Source organism: Mya arenaria, chromosome 5, assembly GCF_026914265.1.
Source record: "Mya arenaria isolate MELC-2E11 chromosome 5, ASM2691426v1".
Taxonomy (NCBI): Eukaryota; Metazoa; Mollusca; class Bivalvia; order Myida; family Myidae; genus Mya; species Mya arenaria.
Window position 1 is genome coordinate 27,743,120 of NC_069126.1, and position 17,847 is coordinate 27,760,966.

The 17,847-nt window shown below is 34.9% G+C and overlaps 1 protein-coding gene across 1 annotated transcript; it reads right to left on the reverse strand.

Moving 5' to 3' along the window:
- LOC128234612 (WD repeat, SAM and U-box domain-containing protein 1-like) lies at positions 1–13,275 on the reverse strand. Its single transcript, XM_052948954.1, has 11 exons — positions 13,230–13,275; positions 12,279–12,405; positions 11,789–11,900; positions 9,602–9,735; positions 9,249–9,296; positions 8,744–8,805; positions 7,397–7,490; positions 6,224–6,418; positions 5,924–6,004; positions 2,888–2,959; positions 1–2,301 (listed from the first exon to the last, which is right to left on the reverse strand). The coding sequence occupies exons 2-11, from the start codon at positions 12,337–12,339 to the stop codon at positions 2,153–2,155; spliced, it is 1,008 nt and encodes a 335-aa protein (XP_052804914.1). The 5' UTR covers positions 12,340–12,405; positions 13,230–13,275; the 3' UTR covers positions 1–2,152.
- Between the last annotated feature and the right edge of the window lie 4,572 nt (positions 13,276–17,847).

Below are 17,847 nucleotides of genomic sequence, written 5' to 3' on the forward strand. Positions count from 1 at the left end.
ATTTATTATAAATTATAGTTTAATATGATATTCTCTTCTATACTAAGTAAAAACAGCACAAGAGATTCAGGTGACATCTTCTAAATGCAGATATCCGACAAAATTGATATTTCTGAAAAGTAATACCGGTAATATAATATCTATTTCGAAAGGTCGAAAGGTCAATTTAGGAAAAGTTTTTTTTCGATTATCCAAGAAAACTTTTGATTTGATTGGTGACACTTACTCAATATTTACCTTAAATTCTGCAGCTTATGATATGGCCGTTTAATCTATAGTAAAACATAATTCGGGATATAAATTGATCAACAGATATAACAAAATGTAACATAATAACAATACAATAACAACCATAACATAAAGAAAGCAGAGAAAAACAATTGAAGAACAACTTATAAAGTTATATAAACTATCAAACAACTTATAAAGTTATTCAAACTATCATATATGAATTTTCTAAGCAAACTAATTGATAGGATGGCACCTTAGTTAATATATCATAAAGACGGATTTATGATAAAAAATGATTAAAAGATATCACAAAATGCAACAAAATAATAACACAATAATAACAACCATAACATTAATATTTTGCAGAGAAAACAATTGAAGATCAACTTCTGTAAGTATAAAGTTATAAATATAAATAATTTTAAGATACTTTAACAATACTGTATAACAAGAGTGCAGTGGAGCGAATGCGAACGCTCTTCTGTTTTTCAAGGGGCATAACTTCTGTCAGAATTATAGGCCCTCCATTACAACTCGATATTGTCACTGGCAACATGAAAACCAAGCTTTGTTTGAGAAAGCTGATTTATTTTTATAATAATAATAATAACTTTATTTTATGAAGATCACACATTAAGGCACATCAGTATCTTGTGTACAATGTGTTTTTCAATGATGACAAAATAGATCATACAAATACAGGATTAAACAATTAAATCAAAATAATCATCAATCATTAAACATACATGTATACCAAGCTTACAATAATCAGCAATTCTTATAATGGAACAGTCATTCATAATAATTAGAGTTAGGGCCAATGTCAAAGGTTTTGCATCACAATGCCAACAACAACACCATGGCTATCACAATACCTCAAACTTTTCTTTCTTGGAACAATAGAGGAGCTAAATATCACATAGTTTTTCATTCAAATTCATATCAATAACATTGCATTTCATTTATTCTGTAGACATGGGCTATATGTGTAGATAAATACACCACTATTGTAACAAGGCATATATATACCAAATGCTTATTTATATATGTTTTGCCCAATTATGTAAATGATTATCAAAAGTAACAACATCAATATGGAAATAAATGTATAAGTAATAGAAACTGCAAAAATGTTTAAACAACCAACAAGGCAAGCGGTCCAAAAAAAGACAACATCAAAACTTCTGAGCAACATATACCTATTCATTTCTATGAAAAAAATGCTAACACAAAAGTACATGTATTTGAGAGATTGCAGAAGTTCTTTCAAATGTAGAAAACTGATGGCAATAATCATCACATTTTAATTATGAAGCGCCTTCAAGACCTTGGAGCAAAATGTAAATGAGGTCACTGTACAAACATCAAATGCTTGGTTTCATTGAGAATCAACATGGATATTTTTCATGAAAATGAACATGATACCAAGAACAAACGTCGCACACAAGACAATACTACGGATTAAGATCACGCTGTGTAAGTGTCTATGGTGTTTACTCTAATATCTCCACCAATGGGATCACTAGAAAGATTCTGAAGAATGTCAGCCAAAGGTTTCTTTAGTGTAGTAATAAGTCTACTATAGTCTACTAATTGGTTTTATTAGGTAGAATAGAGGCCTTATTGCACCAACACTCAAGTAGTATTTTTCCTTTGCGTAACAATTAAATATGTAGCCGGGCTTTGCCAGGCAACGCTGATTTAATAGATAAGTAAATAAAAATAAACAATAAAATAAATTACTATAATTGCAAAGACTTCTTTTTGGTGTAAGCTCCTTGTTCTTGATTCATGAGTATTAGGTTATCAGGCGTAAAACTTTAATAGGGATTGAGATATCGCTGTATAAGTGTTCTTAAACTTCTGTTTGGAGTAAGCTCGTTGTTAACAAGTACAGAAATTGTCATTGGACTGACGTATGCTAGGGATTGAGATATTGCTGTATAAGTGTCCTTAGACTTCTGTTTGGTATAAGCTCCTTGTTCACAAGGACAGAGTTGGTCATCGGACTTCGGTCATTGTCCCTCTTTAACCAATTAGTTATCGCTGTACGCTCGTATGAATAGCCGTCTGAAAGGAACAGTTTACAAGTCATATGATTATGATCTCGACTGAATTTATACAGTTCTACCTATATATCATGCTTATACTGTTTCAGACTCACTTGGGTATGAAGAAAATAAACAAGTATTTCAAGTTTTGAGCTACCGTAAATAACTGTGTATAGGACGCTAGCATAGATAGGACGAAGGCAAAAAAAATATGAGAAATATGCGGGAAAAAATAATAATACAACTAATACAGTAGATAAGACGCAGTGCAAAATCAGCAGCCACCATATTTGATTTGACGAATTTTAGTGATTAAGAGTATATCTTTTTTGAAGCATTTTAATAGTGTTTTTTTATAGGTTGATTTGTTTATTTTTTACAATTCTGAATGGTTAAGGAAATTCAGCTTTTCAAAATGCTTTACAGAGCTGGGCATTTCAGTCAAAGATGCTGATTGTTCGTTATTATATACTAGTATAAATCTAAATTTATATAAATATTTTGCATCCACAATTTCTTTTACCATCTGTGACTGATACTGCAACCTATGGGAAGACTGTGACTATTTAAGTTATCCTAACAATCCACCTTGTTTTTAACAATACCTGAGCAAATGACGGGGTCCTTCATAATCTCCCTGGTAATGGGACACAAGTACTCATCTGGTACACCCTCATCTGTAGAAATACACAGATGTTACATGTGTGGTCATTTAATTCAAAATATATTAAATAAAATTTCTAAAATTGATAAAAATGAGCTTTGTATTGAATAACCATGAATGTGATATTCTATTTATATCATAAATACTCATTTATTTATTTTTAGCTTTTCATAACATAAAATATCACTAAATAGCAGGCAAATTTAACAATGCCAATTCAAAATTTATTACACAAGTCATATCACAAAAATGTATAATGACATTATTTATGATATGAAAACTGTATGAAAGGGAATAATATCAAATAAATAATATTGGTGTTTGCCGACATAACGTCTCAGTAATTGTGAGAATTTAACATCTTAGGATCTCCTATGACAAGAGTTAAACACTTTTCAATTATAACGCGTTCATTTTCAACATATGTTAAGAAAGATTCTAACTAACAAGGCCTTTCTTCTGACATTTTTCTGATTAGGTAAGTTTTCTGGTGCATGATAAGATGCTCTAGCACTGACAATGCCTTACCCAGGACAGTTTTCTGGTGGATGATAAGATTCTCTAGCACTGACAATGCCTTACCTAGGACAGTTTTCTGATGCATGATAAGATGTTCTAGAACTGACAATGCCTTACCCAGGACAGTTTTCTGGAGCATGATAAGATGCTCTAGCACTGACAATGCCTTACCTAGGACAGTTTTCTGATGCATGATAAGATGTTCTAGCACTGACAATGCCTTACCTAGAACAGTTTTCTGGTGCATGATAAGATGTTCTAGCACGGACAATGCCTTACCTAGGACAGTTTTCTGGTTCATGATAAGATGCTCTAGCACTGACAATGCCTTACCTATGACAGTTTTCTGGTGCATGATAAGATGCTTTAGCACTAACAATGCCTTCCTTACCTAGGACAGTTTTCTGGTGCAGGATAAGATGCTCTAGCACTAACAATGCCTTACCTAGGACAATTTTCTGGTGCATGATAGGATGCTCTAGCACTAACAATGCCTTACCTAGGACAGTTTTCTGGTGCATGATAAGATGCACTAGCACTAACAATGCCTTACCTAGGACAGTTTTCTGGAGCATGATAAGATGCTCTAGCACTAACAATGCCTTACCTAGGACAGTTTTCTGGTGCATGATAGGATGCTCTAGCACTAACAATGCCTTACCTAGGACAGTTTTCTGGAGCATGATAAGATGCTCTAGCACTAACAATGCCTTACCTAGCACAGTTTTCTGGAGCATGATAAGATGTTCTAGCACTAACAATGCCTTACCTAGGACAGTTTTCTGGTGCATGATAGGATGCTCTAGCACTAACAATGCCTTACCTAGGACAGTTTTCTGGTGCATGATAAGATGTTCTAGCACTAACAATGCCTTACCTAGGACAGTTTTCTGGAGCATGATAAGATGCTCTAGCACTGACAATGCCTTACCTATGACAGTTTTCTGGAGCATGATAAGATGTTCTAGCACTAACAATGCCTTACCTAGGACAGTTTTCTGTACGATGGAATGTTCTAGCACTAACAATGCCTTACCTATGACAGTTTTCTGGTGCATGATAAGATGTTCTAGCACTGACAATGCCTTACCTAGAACAGTTTTCTGGTGCATGATAAGATGTTCTAGCACTGACAATGCCTTACCTAGGACAGTTTTCTGGTGCATGATAAGATGCTCTAGCACTATGGTAAGGAATTGTTAGTGCTAGAACAATTTATCATGATAAGATGTTCTAGCACTAACAATGCCTTACCTAGGACAGTTTTCTGGAGCATGATAAATTGTTCTAGCACTAACAATTCCTTACCTAACAATGCCTTACCTAGGACAGTTTTCTGGTGCATGATAAAATGTTCTAGCACTGACAATGCCTTACCCAGGACAGTTTTCTGGTTCATGATAAGATGTTCTAGCACTAACAATGCCTTACCTAGGACAGTTTTCTGGTGCATGATAAGATGTTCTAGCACTAACAATGCCTTACCTATGACAGTTTTCTGGTTCATGATAAGATGCTCTAGCACTAACAATGCCTTACCTAGGACAGTTTTCTGGTTCATGATAAGATGCTCTAGCACTGACAATGCCTTACCTATGACAGTTTTCTGGTGCATGATAAGATGCTTTAGCACTAACAATGCCTTCCTTACCTAGGACAGTTTTCTGGTGCAGGATAAGATGCTCTAGCACTAACAATGCCTTACCTAGGACAATTTTCTGGTGCATGATAGGATGCTCTAGCACTAACAATGCCTTACCTAGGACAGTTTTCTGGTGCATGATAAGATGCACTAGCACTAACAATGCCTTACCTAGGACAGTTTTCTGGAGCATGATAAGATGCTCTAGCACTAACAATGCCTTACCTAGGACAGTTTTCTGGAGCATGATAAGATGCTCTAGCACTAACAATGCCTTACCTAGGACAGTTTTCTGGAGCATGATAAGATGCTCTAGCACTAACAATGCCTTACCTAGGACAGTTTTCTGGAGCATGATAAGATGTTCTAGCACTAACAATGCCTTACCTAGGACAGTTTTCTGGAGCATGATAAGATGCTCTAGCACTAACAATGCCTTACCTAGGACAGTTTTCTGGTGCATGATAGGATGCTCTAGCACTAACAATGCCTTACCTAGGACAGTTTTCTGGAGCATGATAAGATGCTCTAGCACTGACAATGCCTTACCTATGACAGTTTTCTGGAGCATGATAAGATGTTCTAGCACTAACAATGCCTTACCTAGGACAGTTTTCTGTACGATGGAATGTTCTAGCACTAACAATGCCTTACCTATGACAGTTTTCTGGTGCATGATAAGATGTTCTAGCACTAACAATGCCTTACCTAGGACAGTTTTCTGATGCATGATAAGATGTTCTAGCACTAACAATGTCTTACCTAGGACAGTTTTCTGGTGCATGATAAGATGCTCTAGCATTAACAATGCCTTACCTAGGACAGTTTTCTGGACGATTGGATGTTCAAGCAGATGAGCTCTTGATCTGAGAATCTTGTTCCGATGTCCCAAGGAATCTGGAGTAAGTCAAACCTTTTCAGAATTTGTAAACGAATGCAAATGAAATATAAAAGAACTGATGCTAAAAAAAAAATCAGCTTGATTGATTGACTAAGACTTGCTATTTAAATTTGCATTGTCATCAACAGTGTGCTAAAATTTCATGGCAATTATTTTTAAAGGCTTCTAAATTATAGCAGTTTTTGTGCTGACTTTAAATAAGCCATGACACTCACCTATTCCAAGAGAATTTTTCAGACACTTTTTGGTCAAGGTTGATAGTTCCTGCCCATCTATATCTTGTTTCCGGAATGTTTCACAATACTGTTGTAGTCCAATCTCTGAGAGCCACTGAGCAACATCGTCCACGCTCATCTCCTGGACGTCAACAGTCACCCTGACATTTTGACTTGCGTTCTGATGTGGCGATTCTGCACAGACCAGGTTAATTGTTGAATAAAATGTTGCAAAACAAACTACATAACTTCTGACATATAATGTATTTGTTACAAGACTTTTGATTATGGATCTAAAATAATCAGATTATAAAATTTAAGAAACACATACAATTATTTTTATTATTATTTTATTGTCATCTTTCTACTTAAGCAGGAGAGACAAACAACTCACATTTGCTGTGCCAAGTTTAAGGGGCTGTACTCCGTATGATAAATAGTAGAAAAAGAAAATTGTCGAAAACTGACATAAACTTGGCATCGATGTGTACAATGTATTGAAACTTACTAACTGAAATACCACATGTTTTACAATTGATTTAAATTTAGCAGTTATTTGTATTTTTCATTAAAAAAGATTACTGGGTATGTCCACCAGGTAGAATTCATTCCTAATGCATGATTGGCTAGTCGGTGTTATCACTTGACATTACCGAGGTAGGTGTATAGCTTAATTATGTCACCCAGTTAGAGTAAGCCTTCGTAGCTCAGTGGATACGACGCTGGACTGCAATTTTGGCGACAAGGGTTCGAACCCGGTCCCCGACACAATTTTTTTTTTACATTTTGGTACTTTTTTTTTACAATTATGATATCAAAGCGTAACAAATTCTATTACCTGTAGATAATTGTCCTGAGATTTGTTACAGAAAAAAACTTTTTTTGGTGCCAATCTGGTGAACAGTCCCTTTAACAATTCAAATTAGCGTTAAAGAATCTCTTTAACTGGAAAACACTTTTTTGTAAAGTAGAGGGTTACATGCAAGTATAAACACAAAACCTTAATTTCCAGCAGTCAGCAGCTATTTGTACTTGTACTTGTTGAAAATGCCTGAGGCGGGCTTAAGGAATACTAAAAAGATTTAGCATCCTGTTAACACACAACTTCATTTCAACATAAAATATTTTGCTATTCTACATGCAATCAGTTTTGACCATACAAGAGCTACTCACTGGTTCCAGCTGCTCCAGCGGTGGCATCACCAGCACCAGTTTTTCTGGCAGCTTGGTCGATATCAACCTGGGCAACACTGGTCTGGAAGCTTGTCTGTAACATTAATGCATCTATAGAACTTGTTTCTTTTGTTAGTTTTTCAATAACCATAATGTGTTCATCTTTATATATTAAATGATGTGGTCTGAAATTTCAAACAAAGTGACGTGAACTGTACGTGTAAAGGAGAGAAACTGACGCGACATCACTTCTGATGCATGCATTTTGTATCTTGATTGATAATGGCATTCAATGAAATACTCAGGAGTCAGGACATTCTGCAGACCAGTGAAAGTAGTCCTGTAAAAATTACACACAAATATCAACAGTTCACACACACTAGTCCACTTATAATAATGGATGCTTGTGCAAGAGAAATACAAAGGGAATTAATTTTAAGTATATTCTGAGGACTGTGTCTTACAAAAATGGAGTGGACTGGCAGTGACATGCTGCTTGTGAGATTTGTGCCTATGATAACACTGCCTCCGAGACTGTGACCAGCCTTGTTCAGTGAACCAGTTGTTGTGTTGGTAAAGCATATATATAATATTCTCATAACTATGTATTCTCATAAAACATTGGTAACCCACAAAATACTAGGCCTGTAAGTCAATTTGTAGGTCATTGAATGCATTCTCTGTTCAGGTCCATTATTTTTAGCATACAATCTGATTAGCTACATTGTTCTTAAAATCAATTAACCTTTACTGAATACCACCCATAAAGTGTATGCACTTCAGAAGAAAACTTTGTTAAACTTGCCCCTGTTCTCATACCCAGCTTGATTCCTGAACTGACATATTCTACCTGTTAACTTCATTTGATATTGCAATACTATGATTTGACATTTGACATAATGATTATGAGATTATATTCAATCATTTAATAGGTGTAAATTAATCAATTGTTTGATTGGCCATTAAGTATTTAAAAAATTGCAGTGCATCTGTGTATGAAAACATTTGATCAGTGCAATTGACCATGTTTTCATATACAAATGAACTGCAGTAGTGAATCATTGAATCATTAGATAATGCTTGTGACGTATTTCTACTTAATTGTTTGAGGCATAATACAATCATGATGCTAACTTCTCCATATATTAATTGATTTCTACATTATTTGGCTTGCATTGTGAATACTTAAAAAAAACAATTTCGTTGCTTGAACTCTTCTGACTAAAAACTAAATAAACTTCACTAGGCCTGTCTCCTAAAATGTGAACTTCATGCACATCAACCAATAGTCTTTCAAACAACAGTCATTATAATTGATAGTCTTATCCACAGTAATTGATACCATACTTTATCAGGGGTAAGTTTGTCTTTCTTCTTTTTAGTGTCAGCTGGTTTCTTCTTTGCTGGACCTGAAATAAAAACACTTTTTAACTGGAAAAAGGCACTTATAAAGGACCTGGGATCTGTTTCATTGAAGGATATAAGTCGTAACTTCAAGACATCTTAAAACTGTACAATCAACACAGATGGCAAATATATTACAAACTAACCCAAAAACCACAAAGACAATTTCATTTACAGCTAAGGGACTACACACCAGATGATAACATTGCAAGAAAAAAAGAAAATTGGCAAAAAAAATATATTGATATCGCTGTGTAATACACATTGAATCTTACTTACTGATGTATCACATCACTTATGACACATAAATCTTCCACAGATTTTGCTTATTTTTCCAATTCGGAATTTACTGAGTTTGTCTACTACATAAATCCCAGTAAATTTAAAAATAGCATTGGTATATTTATCTGTACTAATCATGTGACTTTCACATGCTAAATATACTCACTATAAACTGGGAAACCATTATGCGCTATTTTTAAATGGGCAAACTCAGCTGAAAAAGCGACAAAATATTCTTTTAATCATGTATAAAAATGTAATATCAGCCTTATACCAACTTGTATTGATAATATAAGGCTAGTTTTGAGGAAAAAATAATTTTTGTTGATTTTGAGACCATCTTGTGTTTAGTCCCCGGCTTTAGTGTCAGCCATGGCTCATCTTTATAAATCTTACACAACAATAGATTTATGAATTCCATCTGATCACGTTATATCCTTTATAAAGAAAAACCTTGTGTTCTATAAATATTAAAATGATTAATTTTAACAAGAGCCTTGTTATAGATGTGAGACCTACCCTGCTGTCTGGCCTGTTGTGGTTTGCGCCTCTCTTCCATCACCATTTTCTTGTAGAACACATCACATGGGTGGTCCCAAATACTCTCTCCAGTTGCAAAGTTGAAGAAGTAGATATCACCATTTGGATCTTGACTGAAAATGAACACTTATGGTAATAATAATTGTCTACGTAATGTTCAATACAATTATTAATGTTCATGGCAAGTCAAGATGTCCACTAATTATCTGACCTTGTATAACATAACTAACTGTAAAAAAAAATAACCTTTGATATTGTTTTTGATTAAAACAAAAAACATGCAATTTGATACTTTTGCATCTGTTGGAGACATGAAATGACTTCTTACTGCAAGCAGGGTCATCTGTTTTTACTTTTTCTAAGAAAAAGGTGCATTACTCAGTCTGTACGAAAGTCATTATCACATTGCAGGACACGAGGTCCTGCAATACTGTCTGCATTGCAGGACAGGACCAGTTTTTGCAGGTCCGAAAATTTTATGTACATTTTAGTCATTCTCGTAATATAAAACCAGAGTGATGATGCTATGCGTACCATACCGTTAGATTTATCATTATCAAACCTCTGATGAATGAGGTCTGATTTTCAAGAGTCAAAATCAGATCTTTAGGAGTCATTGTCCGTTTTATTTCTAAATTCTTGGTCGTTCTTCATAAATAATAGTTATTATCTGTTATAAGATGGCATTGCAAGGTAATGATTCTCTATACTTGGTTTAATAGCTTCCGAATACAATTTCTATTTTCTATAAAGATCAGCGTTATTAATCCACTTTCAATTCTAGAAAAAATTAAAGGAATAAGAAATATAATCTTATAGAATACCTTGTTGTCTTATTTCCTTCTCAGTCTCTTGGGTGGTAAACAAATTCCAAGAGTCAAAACTTGGAAATATATGTTCTGACTCCTATGAACCATGTTCAGTGAAACAGGAATTATGCATGTATTACTCGTTATGTAACCCTATGCATCCTTGTCAGACTCCTATATGCACCATCGATTGTTTTATAGTTGCAACAACATATTTGTACTTTCGGTTTCACTTTCAAGTTTTTCATATTTTTTCCTAAGGTAAACAAAAACATTCAACGTTCCTATTGTCAATATTGCAACATTGTTTTTTTTATTTTTCATTAATCGCATAACAATAAAACTCTTTTGTTATAGATCTTTACACTGACAACGATTTACGCAGTTCTTCTTTCACTTTCATTAAAATTGACAGGAAGTAAGCGTGCACCTGTTTCCCGCGCTTTTTAGACCATGTGCTACGAAAAATCTTTATTCCTTTCTGTTACACATTAAGAACGAATACAAATTTCATTAATTTCATGTAAGACAAGATATATAAAAACAAAATATATTTTAACATTGTTGTTTTTTCAAACCATCGTACTTAGCGAAAAAGCCGAAGATATCCGTTAATTTGCATAATGGGCGGAGTTTATAGTTACGTCATTAGTTTGAGTTGGTAACGGTCAGATTCCAGATTGAAAATCACTTGTCACTTCGGCAGTTAATTGCTTTTGACTTTATTTGATTAAACAAACATTTAGAGCTTGCCTTGCTGCTCCTTTCAAATGATACCGACTCTTACACTGAAATTATCCTGGGTTAAAACTGACGCATTGCACAAATTAATGATACGTCAATTTCGGGTCATTTACGAGTTCTGTGCGTCAAAACCCGGGTCAATTGAAAGCCCTGAATTTATGTTGTAAACATAGGTTAGTTAATTAAATTAACAAGAAACACTTTTGACACATCATTAATAAACAACAGATTTTTCCCTAAAATTATTGCCGGACACGCGGGCCTACAATATACATGCGAATGCCGGACCTCGCCATTTATTACCGGCGGGAGCCGAGGTCCGACGAACTTTCGTACAGACTGATTACTTAACAATTATTAATGAAGGCGTTGTGGATTAAGTTTAGCTTTAACATCTCTTATATTGTTTTAGCTACAGCCAAGGTAAAAACTCTGCTATCCCAAGGCTATCACAAAACATTTACTTTTTTTCTTCAAAAAACAACAACATGAATTAGCTAAAAATGAGCAACACTTTTAGACATATATATCTTGATATTTTCCCCAAAAAAACTTGAAAATTGGGACTGTTTTTTGTATACTAAATGATTGATTATATGATTATATCTCTCACCAAGGTTTCCAGTTTTCAGGCAAAGGGGCATTGATTCCTTCTCTGGCGATCCACATCAAATTATGCTCCCTGTCTGGGTCAATGCCAATACACAGGGCATACTCAAGCACCTCTGTGAAGAAAATTTAAAAATACTGTTTAAATACTTTGATAAAAGTGTAAAAACCTGATAATGATATGCATGTAAAAAATGCGCATCAAGACCAAAATTTGGGTGAAATAAGATCACACCAAAATAAAAAATGCTCACAGAAAACCCCCCGATATAATTATGCTCCAAGGATAGGCAAGACCATTTTATACAACTTATACAAGACAGGATGATATTTGTGAATCAATCAAAAAGTTATAAAATTATTGATGAAAAGATAAAGATCTTATTTCTTTGGTCCATAAGAAAAGAAAGATTCATTAGATATTAAGAAACATCTCTATTTCTTTTAAATAAATATTGACTTTTAGTAGCATTAATATTTAAACACTGTATTACCATCCTCCGGATGAACATAACACTCATCCTCCTTAAGGACCATCTGGTCGTTCATCATCATCTTGGCAGATGGTTTGTGGTCCTCCTTGTCACCTCAGGATTCTACGGAAAACATCCAAAATGGCATCTGTAATGATCGAGTAGTATATTTAAAGTAAATTAAAACAAATAATATTAACAAGTTTTCTTTTTTTTCTGTAATTACCGTTACTTTTTTACACCTGTTGATCTTGACTATGACAATTCATTTCAGAGACGTTCATGAAATTATACACATTATTTTTTTAAGAATACATGCTGAATCTCAATAATTCAAATGGTTAACTAGTCTGATGTGCAAACGCAATCAAATAAATTAAAAAGAATAATTAAAATGATGCAAAACAATCAAATAAATTAAAAAGAATAAATAAAAAATTATCCAATGTACTCTTAGCCAAATGCTAAAAATAAATCACTGTCTGGTACATAACTCTTTGATCAAAATATTTTGATTCATTAAAATTACTACATAACATAAACTTATATAACACATTTATACATACATGCACAATTGTTAGTAGAGAATACATGCCTTGCTCGCTTAAAAAAACATAACAACAAAAAATATTGGTGCAAGGGCTAATTTAGGTTTTGGGAAAAATTGCCGCAAACTATACAAGAACACTGTTTTTGTTAACATACTTAATGTTCTATAATTATTTAAATAGTGATAACGTTCGTTCAAACCTGTGTACAAATGTAAACAATGCTTTAAAATCAAACCCAAATGTTTTGTCCGGGCATGTCACAAAAAAGTTATATGCAGTTTGCGATCTATTCACACATGACCGCTCGAAAACATGACTTAAATATGAAACATATGCATTAAATTAATCGAACACATATGAAAACGGATTACATTTTATGAAAAATGAAGGATAAAACAGAGTTTTTCAACTTGTATCTCACCTGTCAACAAGAATGCATCGCCATTTTGGTCAAAGGTACCCTAGGCAAATTAAATAGAAAAAAGAAAAGAAGGTCACACACCACCTAAACCAACAGTTGCAACGTTTTAGGTCCTAGAGCTACTGGACCTGGGACCAACCAGGTTCCTATTTTAGTCCTTTATCTAATACAAAGAAAACAATTACAAACAGTTTCCATATTAAAGCTGAAAAACATAGAGAGAGAGGGGTTAAAGATCTTCTTATTTAAATATTTCTAAAACATTTTCATTTTTTTATCAATTTTAATAAAATTTGAAATATAAACCGATTATGAAGCATATTCCATTAAAGGTTCAATAAAAAACATTGGATTTGCCATTCTGGGGGACAAATGCTTTCTCGGGCCATATAGCCACCAGAAAGTTCTTCAAATAAGCACAAAACTATGTGCAGTTTTACACCCCTCGTCTGTTGCTACTTGCATGAAATGTTGTCTTAAAGTAGACAATCGATAAACTTTATTTTTGACTACAGTGCGTACTCTTCATCTATGCTCTGCGCTGCCCGTTTGTATATTTTACTGTATTGGTCAGAATTATTGAACACAGGTTTGGGTGGAGTACGACCATCCGTGCGTGCATAGCTGTAGTATGTCGCACGACAACCCTTTCTCCTGTGATAGTGGGCTTCATCTGCTACTAGATTACCATTTGCGTGTTGCATTCTTATCCGATCGATAATTCTTTTATTATTGATATCTAGAGCAGTTTTTAACTCTTCATGATATATGGTTTTATGGTCTGTAGAAATAAAACTTTCAACATATACGATCAACTTTGCGAATAACCTTGTAATGACGATTTGCAGTTAGGGTCATATTAACTATCACAATTAAAACAATGATCCTTCCAGCCAAACCTATCACTGCTAGATCTTGTTTAAAAATGTGTTCCAATATTTATCTTGTTAGCCATTATCAAAACCTTGCGTAAATCCAACCGATGGTTCTGAAATAAATATATTTAAATTGAGACAATATGACATATGTGCTTTGATGCATTTATGGAGGCTGTTCAGACAGTTTGATTAATAGTGCTAAATCAAACATATATTACGATATTTTTGCAAAATGTGTATTGGCATATATGAAGTGGTCCACAGTATTTAAAATGCATAATCTTATGTAATTTTTCCATAAATTTAAATGTTTCGGAATTTGAAAATGATAAAAAGCGGGTACAAACTGAACGTCATTTTCAGCAGTGGTAATACTTTTCACAAGTTTCCATCGATCAATTTCATCACATGTATATGTTAATCTGTCGGGTTCAATCGTAACAACTCGGCCATCTCCGGCAAGCTTCGAGATAGGCCATATATCTTGATACTAGCCGAGGAGTTCCGATTGCTGTCGGACTCTGTGACTACGTTGTCTCGAATCGTAGCAGTTTTCCGCTTCCTTACACTGTCTGTCTTTTTGGGAAGCGCGAATTGTGCATATTTAGCATGTAAACGTCGTGTGATGAATGTCGATAAATATACCGGTGCTATTTTTTGAACTTACTGGGACTTGTAGATTTCAATGCAAAAATACGCATAATCTGCACAAGATAAATTTGCCGTACGCGATGTGCTACATCAGTAAGTAAAAATTAATGCGTTGTACACAACGTTTTTCTTCTTGCAATTGAATCATCTGGTGTCTTAGGTCTCTTTAATTCTAAAATAAATGTTAACCATTTTAATTTGCCTTATCTTGGATTACATATTTATATAAACAATTTGGCGAAAGGATGATTGTCTAAAATAATTCGTTGAAACTCATTTGGAAACGTGTTAACACATAAAAGTCGTTGGTGAAAGAAAAGATTGGGGCAGAGAGAAGTTTAGCCCTTAAAACCATACATGTGTTACATAGGAATGGACCTGCCTTATATTTCAAACACAACTGAACATTCATCAGATGACCACAGACCGGACATCAGGAAGAAGAGCGTCCCGTACCGGGTGAACTGAACATCACACTGGTACAAGTGCAGCTGCACCCATTGCTGCGGGGCTTATAGCTTAATTGTGTTAAAACACTGATTCTAAAAGTGAAAGAAAAGATATGGGCAAAGAGGAGATTAGCCCTTCAAACCATAAAAATGGCCCTGCCTTATATTTCAATCACAACTGAACATTGTTCAGATGACCACAAACTGGACATCAGGAGGAGCGTCCCGTACAGGGTGTACTCAGCATAAGAGTGGTACTGAATGCAGCTGCGGGGATTATAGCTCTCATGTGGAGGTCCAGCCTTGTCCGACATGGACGGACACCCAGTAACTGATTGCGCTCGCTGCTGATAGGTTGTGTTCACCAGGGCAATTATTGGTAGCAAGTTAAAGGGAAACAATACAAATAAAAACAAAAGATAGAAAGCATATTATTCTTACAATGGCATTTTTTTTTATTTGATACTGAATGGGCTACAAATAACGTTTCACTATTTATTGTGATGAAGGTCAATACGAACACATGATATTATCATTATTTCAAAACTGTTTCATAACCCTGGTTTTATCCACAGATGTGTTCATGACAAAAACATTAACGAAAGTTATTACACGGGCAGCCACATTAAATGTAAGCGAATTTTGCCTATGGTCACTTTTGCAACAGTCTAATATTACACAGAGTATCTCTATTCTCAAACACCTTTATAATAATGTAAGTTCTATTCCGTTTTGACAATTAATATATTATATCGAATATTCAGATCTTTCCAATTTCAAAAAGGATAAACATACCTGTCTGTGGCCATATAGCATTGTTATTATTGCCAGTATCCTCATTCTGACTGTTTTTTGGAGATTTAAATTTAAACCGTCCAAATTTTTTAAAAGCCATTAGATTTAAATTTCAATCAGACATTTAAACCCCGAAGTCGAACCTCTGAAGATAGAAGTCACGGCAGCAAACAACGCACTACAACCTTCCTTTTTGAATTTACTTTACGTTCAAATCGCTCATCTTCTACCAAAATGGATTCTTTACCTCGCTTAACAATTTATCTTATCGTGCGAGTTTTTGTCATTTGCTGGATAACTGCATTTACGTCGGCAGTGTACCGAGCCGGCTACTTTATTGAGGCTGGAGCGCTAGTGGACAAGCGTTGGGTCGCCGGAAGACACATCGTTCGCAACCGGACCTGATGTTTTTCGAGTCTTTGTTCACCTTCTCCAGGATTCCTATCATGCCAGGTTGGACCTCCTCTATTATGTGTTTGCGGAGGTCTTCGACGCTGCAGAACGCCGGAACGTCGACGTGTGTTGGTGCTGCATGGAATCATTAATTTGTTAATGGACTTTCCATCTGATCACTCTCTCGGATGAATGCCATTTACAATGCATTGCACACAAATCCAATGGGGAACTTCGGTTGGCCCACGGCCAGACACCTACCAGCATCTCATGTTCCGCCGCCGACAAAAGTAACCCCTATATTTCGCCAAGTCAGGCGACACAAACACAGAAATTAGGGTGAGTGAACAGGGGGACATTTTAGGACAGCGTGACGACAAGTCAGTCACAATCTGATATCACTGTCACTCAGGTTGTCGAGGACACAAGCTTAAAACTAGGGACACACAATGTTAACAACTGTAATCAGGCAACTGTTTTGAATGACGCAGGTTCGATAGAAAAAAAAATCACAATCATGTCTTGTTCAGACAGATGAAAAGGAGTGGCTCGAGGCAACCATTGAACATGATGGGAATGAAGCCGTCTGTTCTCTGGAAGCTGGACCATCCAACCAAAATGTGGATACTAAGGATAAAACTAGAGATCTCATTGAATTGCAGAAACAATGTCCTTATTTCAAACACATTTATGAATATTTGGCTGACCAAGTAGTTCCCGAGAAGATTAGGACATCCGTACAGATTGAAAAAGAACACTATCATCTTTTGGATGAAATTTTGATTAATTTGTACCAAGACAGTGCAAAGAAAAAACCTACAGATAAACGTTTTTATTCACCAAATTGCATTACCACAAAAGCTGAGGTTGGACATCTTGGAACAGTATCATGACAATAATGGACATTTTGGTCATAAAAAGTTTTTTGGAGCTATTCAATCAAAGTCCTATTGGCCACATTTGCATCAGCACATTTCAAATTAGATCAGTTCTTGTAATATGTGTCAAAGGACCAAAAGGGATTCACATGCTTTTCCTACCCCGTTAAAACCACTTCCTGAGATTTACACAGTTTCTCGCCACAAAACTGCTAACTATAATCCTTAAGCAAATGGTTGTGTCGTAAGGCATAACGCTTCTGTTATCAAAACCATCAGTATGTATGTTCAAGAAAATCAGCGAAATGTGACAGGTATTGTTAAACATTGAAACTGAAGTGATTGAAGCCACTTACCCGGCCGAAACTTTAAAGACTTAACAATTGAAGCGAACCTTTTATGTACATTTCTTACAATTTAAAAATGTTTTACTTTCTTCTCTTTAATGTCAGGCAATCGTTGGACAAACAAACATTTATACACAGAATTAGGCTAGTGGTGTGCTAACAATGCTTTGCGCGCTGTGATGTCATTATGATCAGAGTTCTTTTGAAAACATTTAGGATAAAAAAAA

Coding starts and splice junctions, on each gene's coding strand:
- LOC128234612 (XM_052948954.1), bottom strand. CDS start 12,339: ATGATGATGAACGACCAGATGGTCCTTAAGGAGGATGAGTGTTATGTT. Junction 11,901..12,278: donor TTATGTTCATCCGGAGGATG/GTAATACAGTGT, acceptor TTTTCTTCACAG/AGGTGCTTGAGTATGCCCTG. Junction 2,960..5,923: donor CGTCCAGAAAACTGTCCTAG/GTAAGGCATTGT, acceptor GTATTTCTACAG/ATGAGGGTGTACCAGATGAG.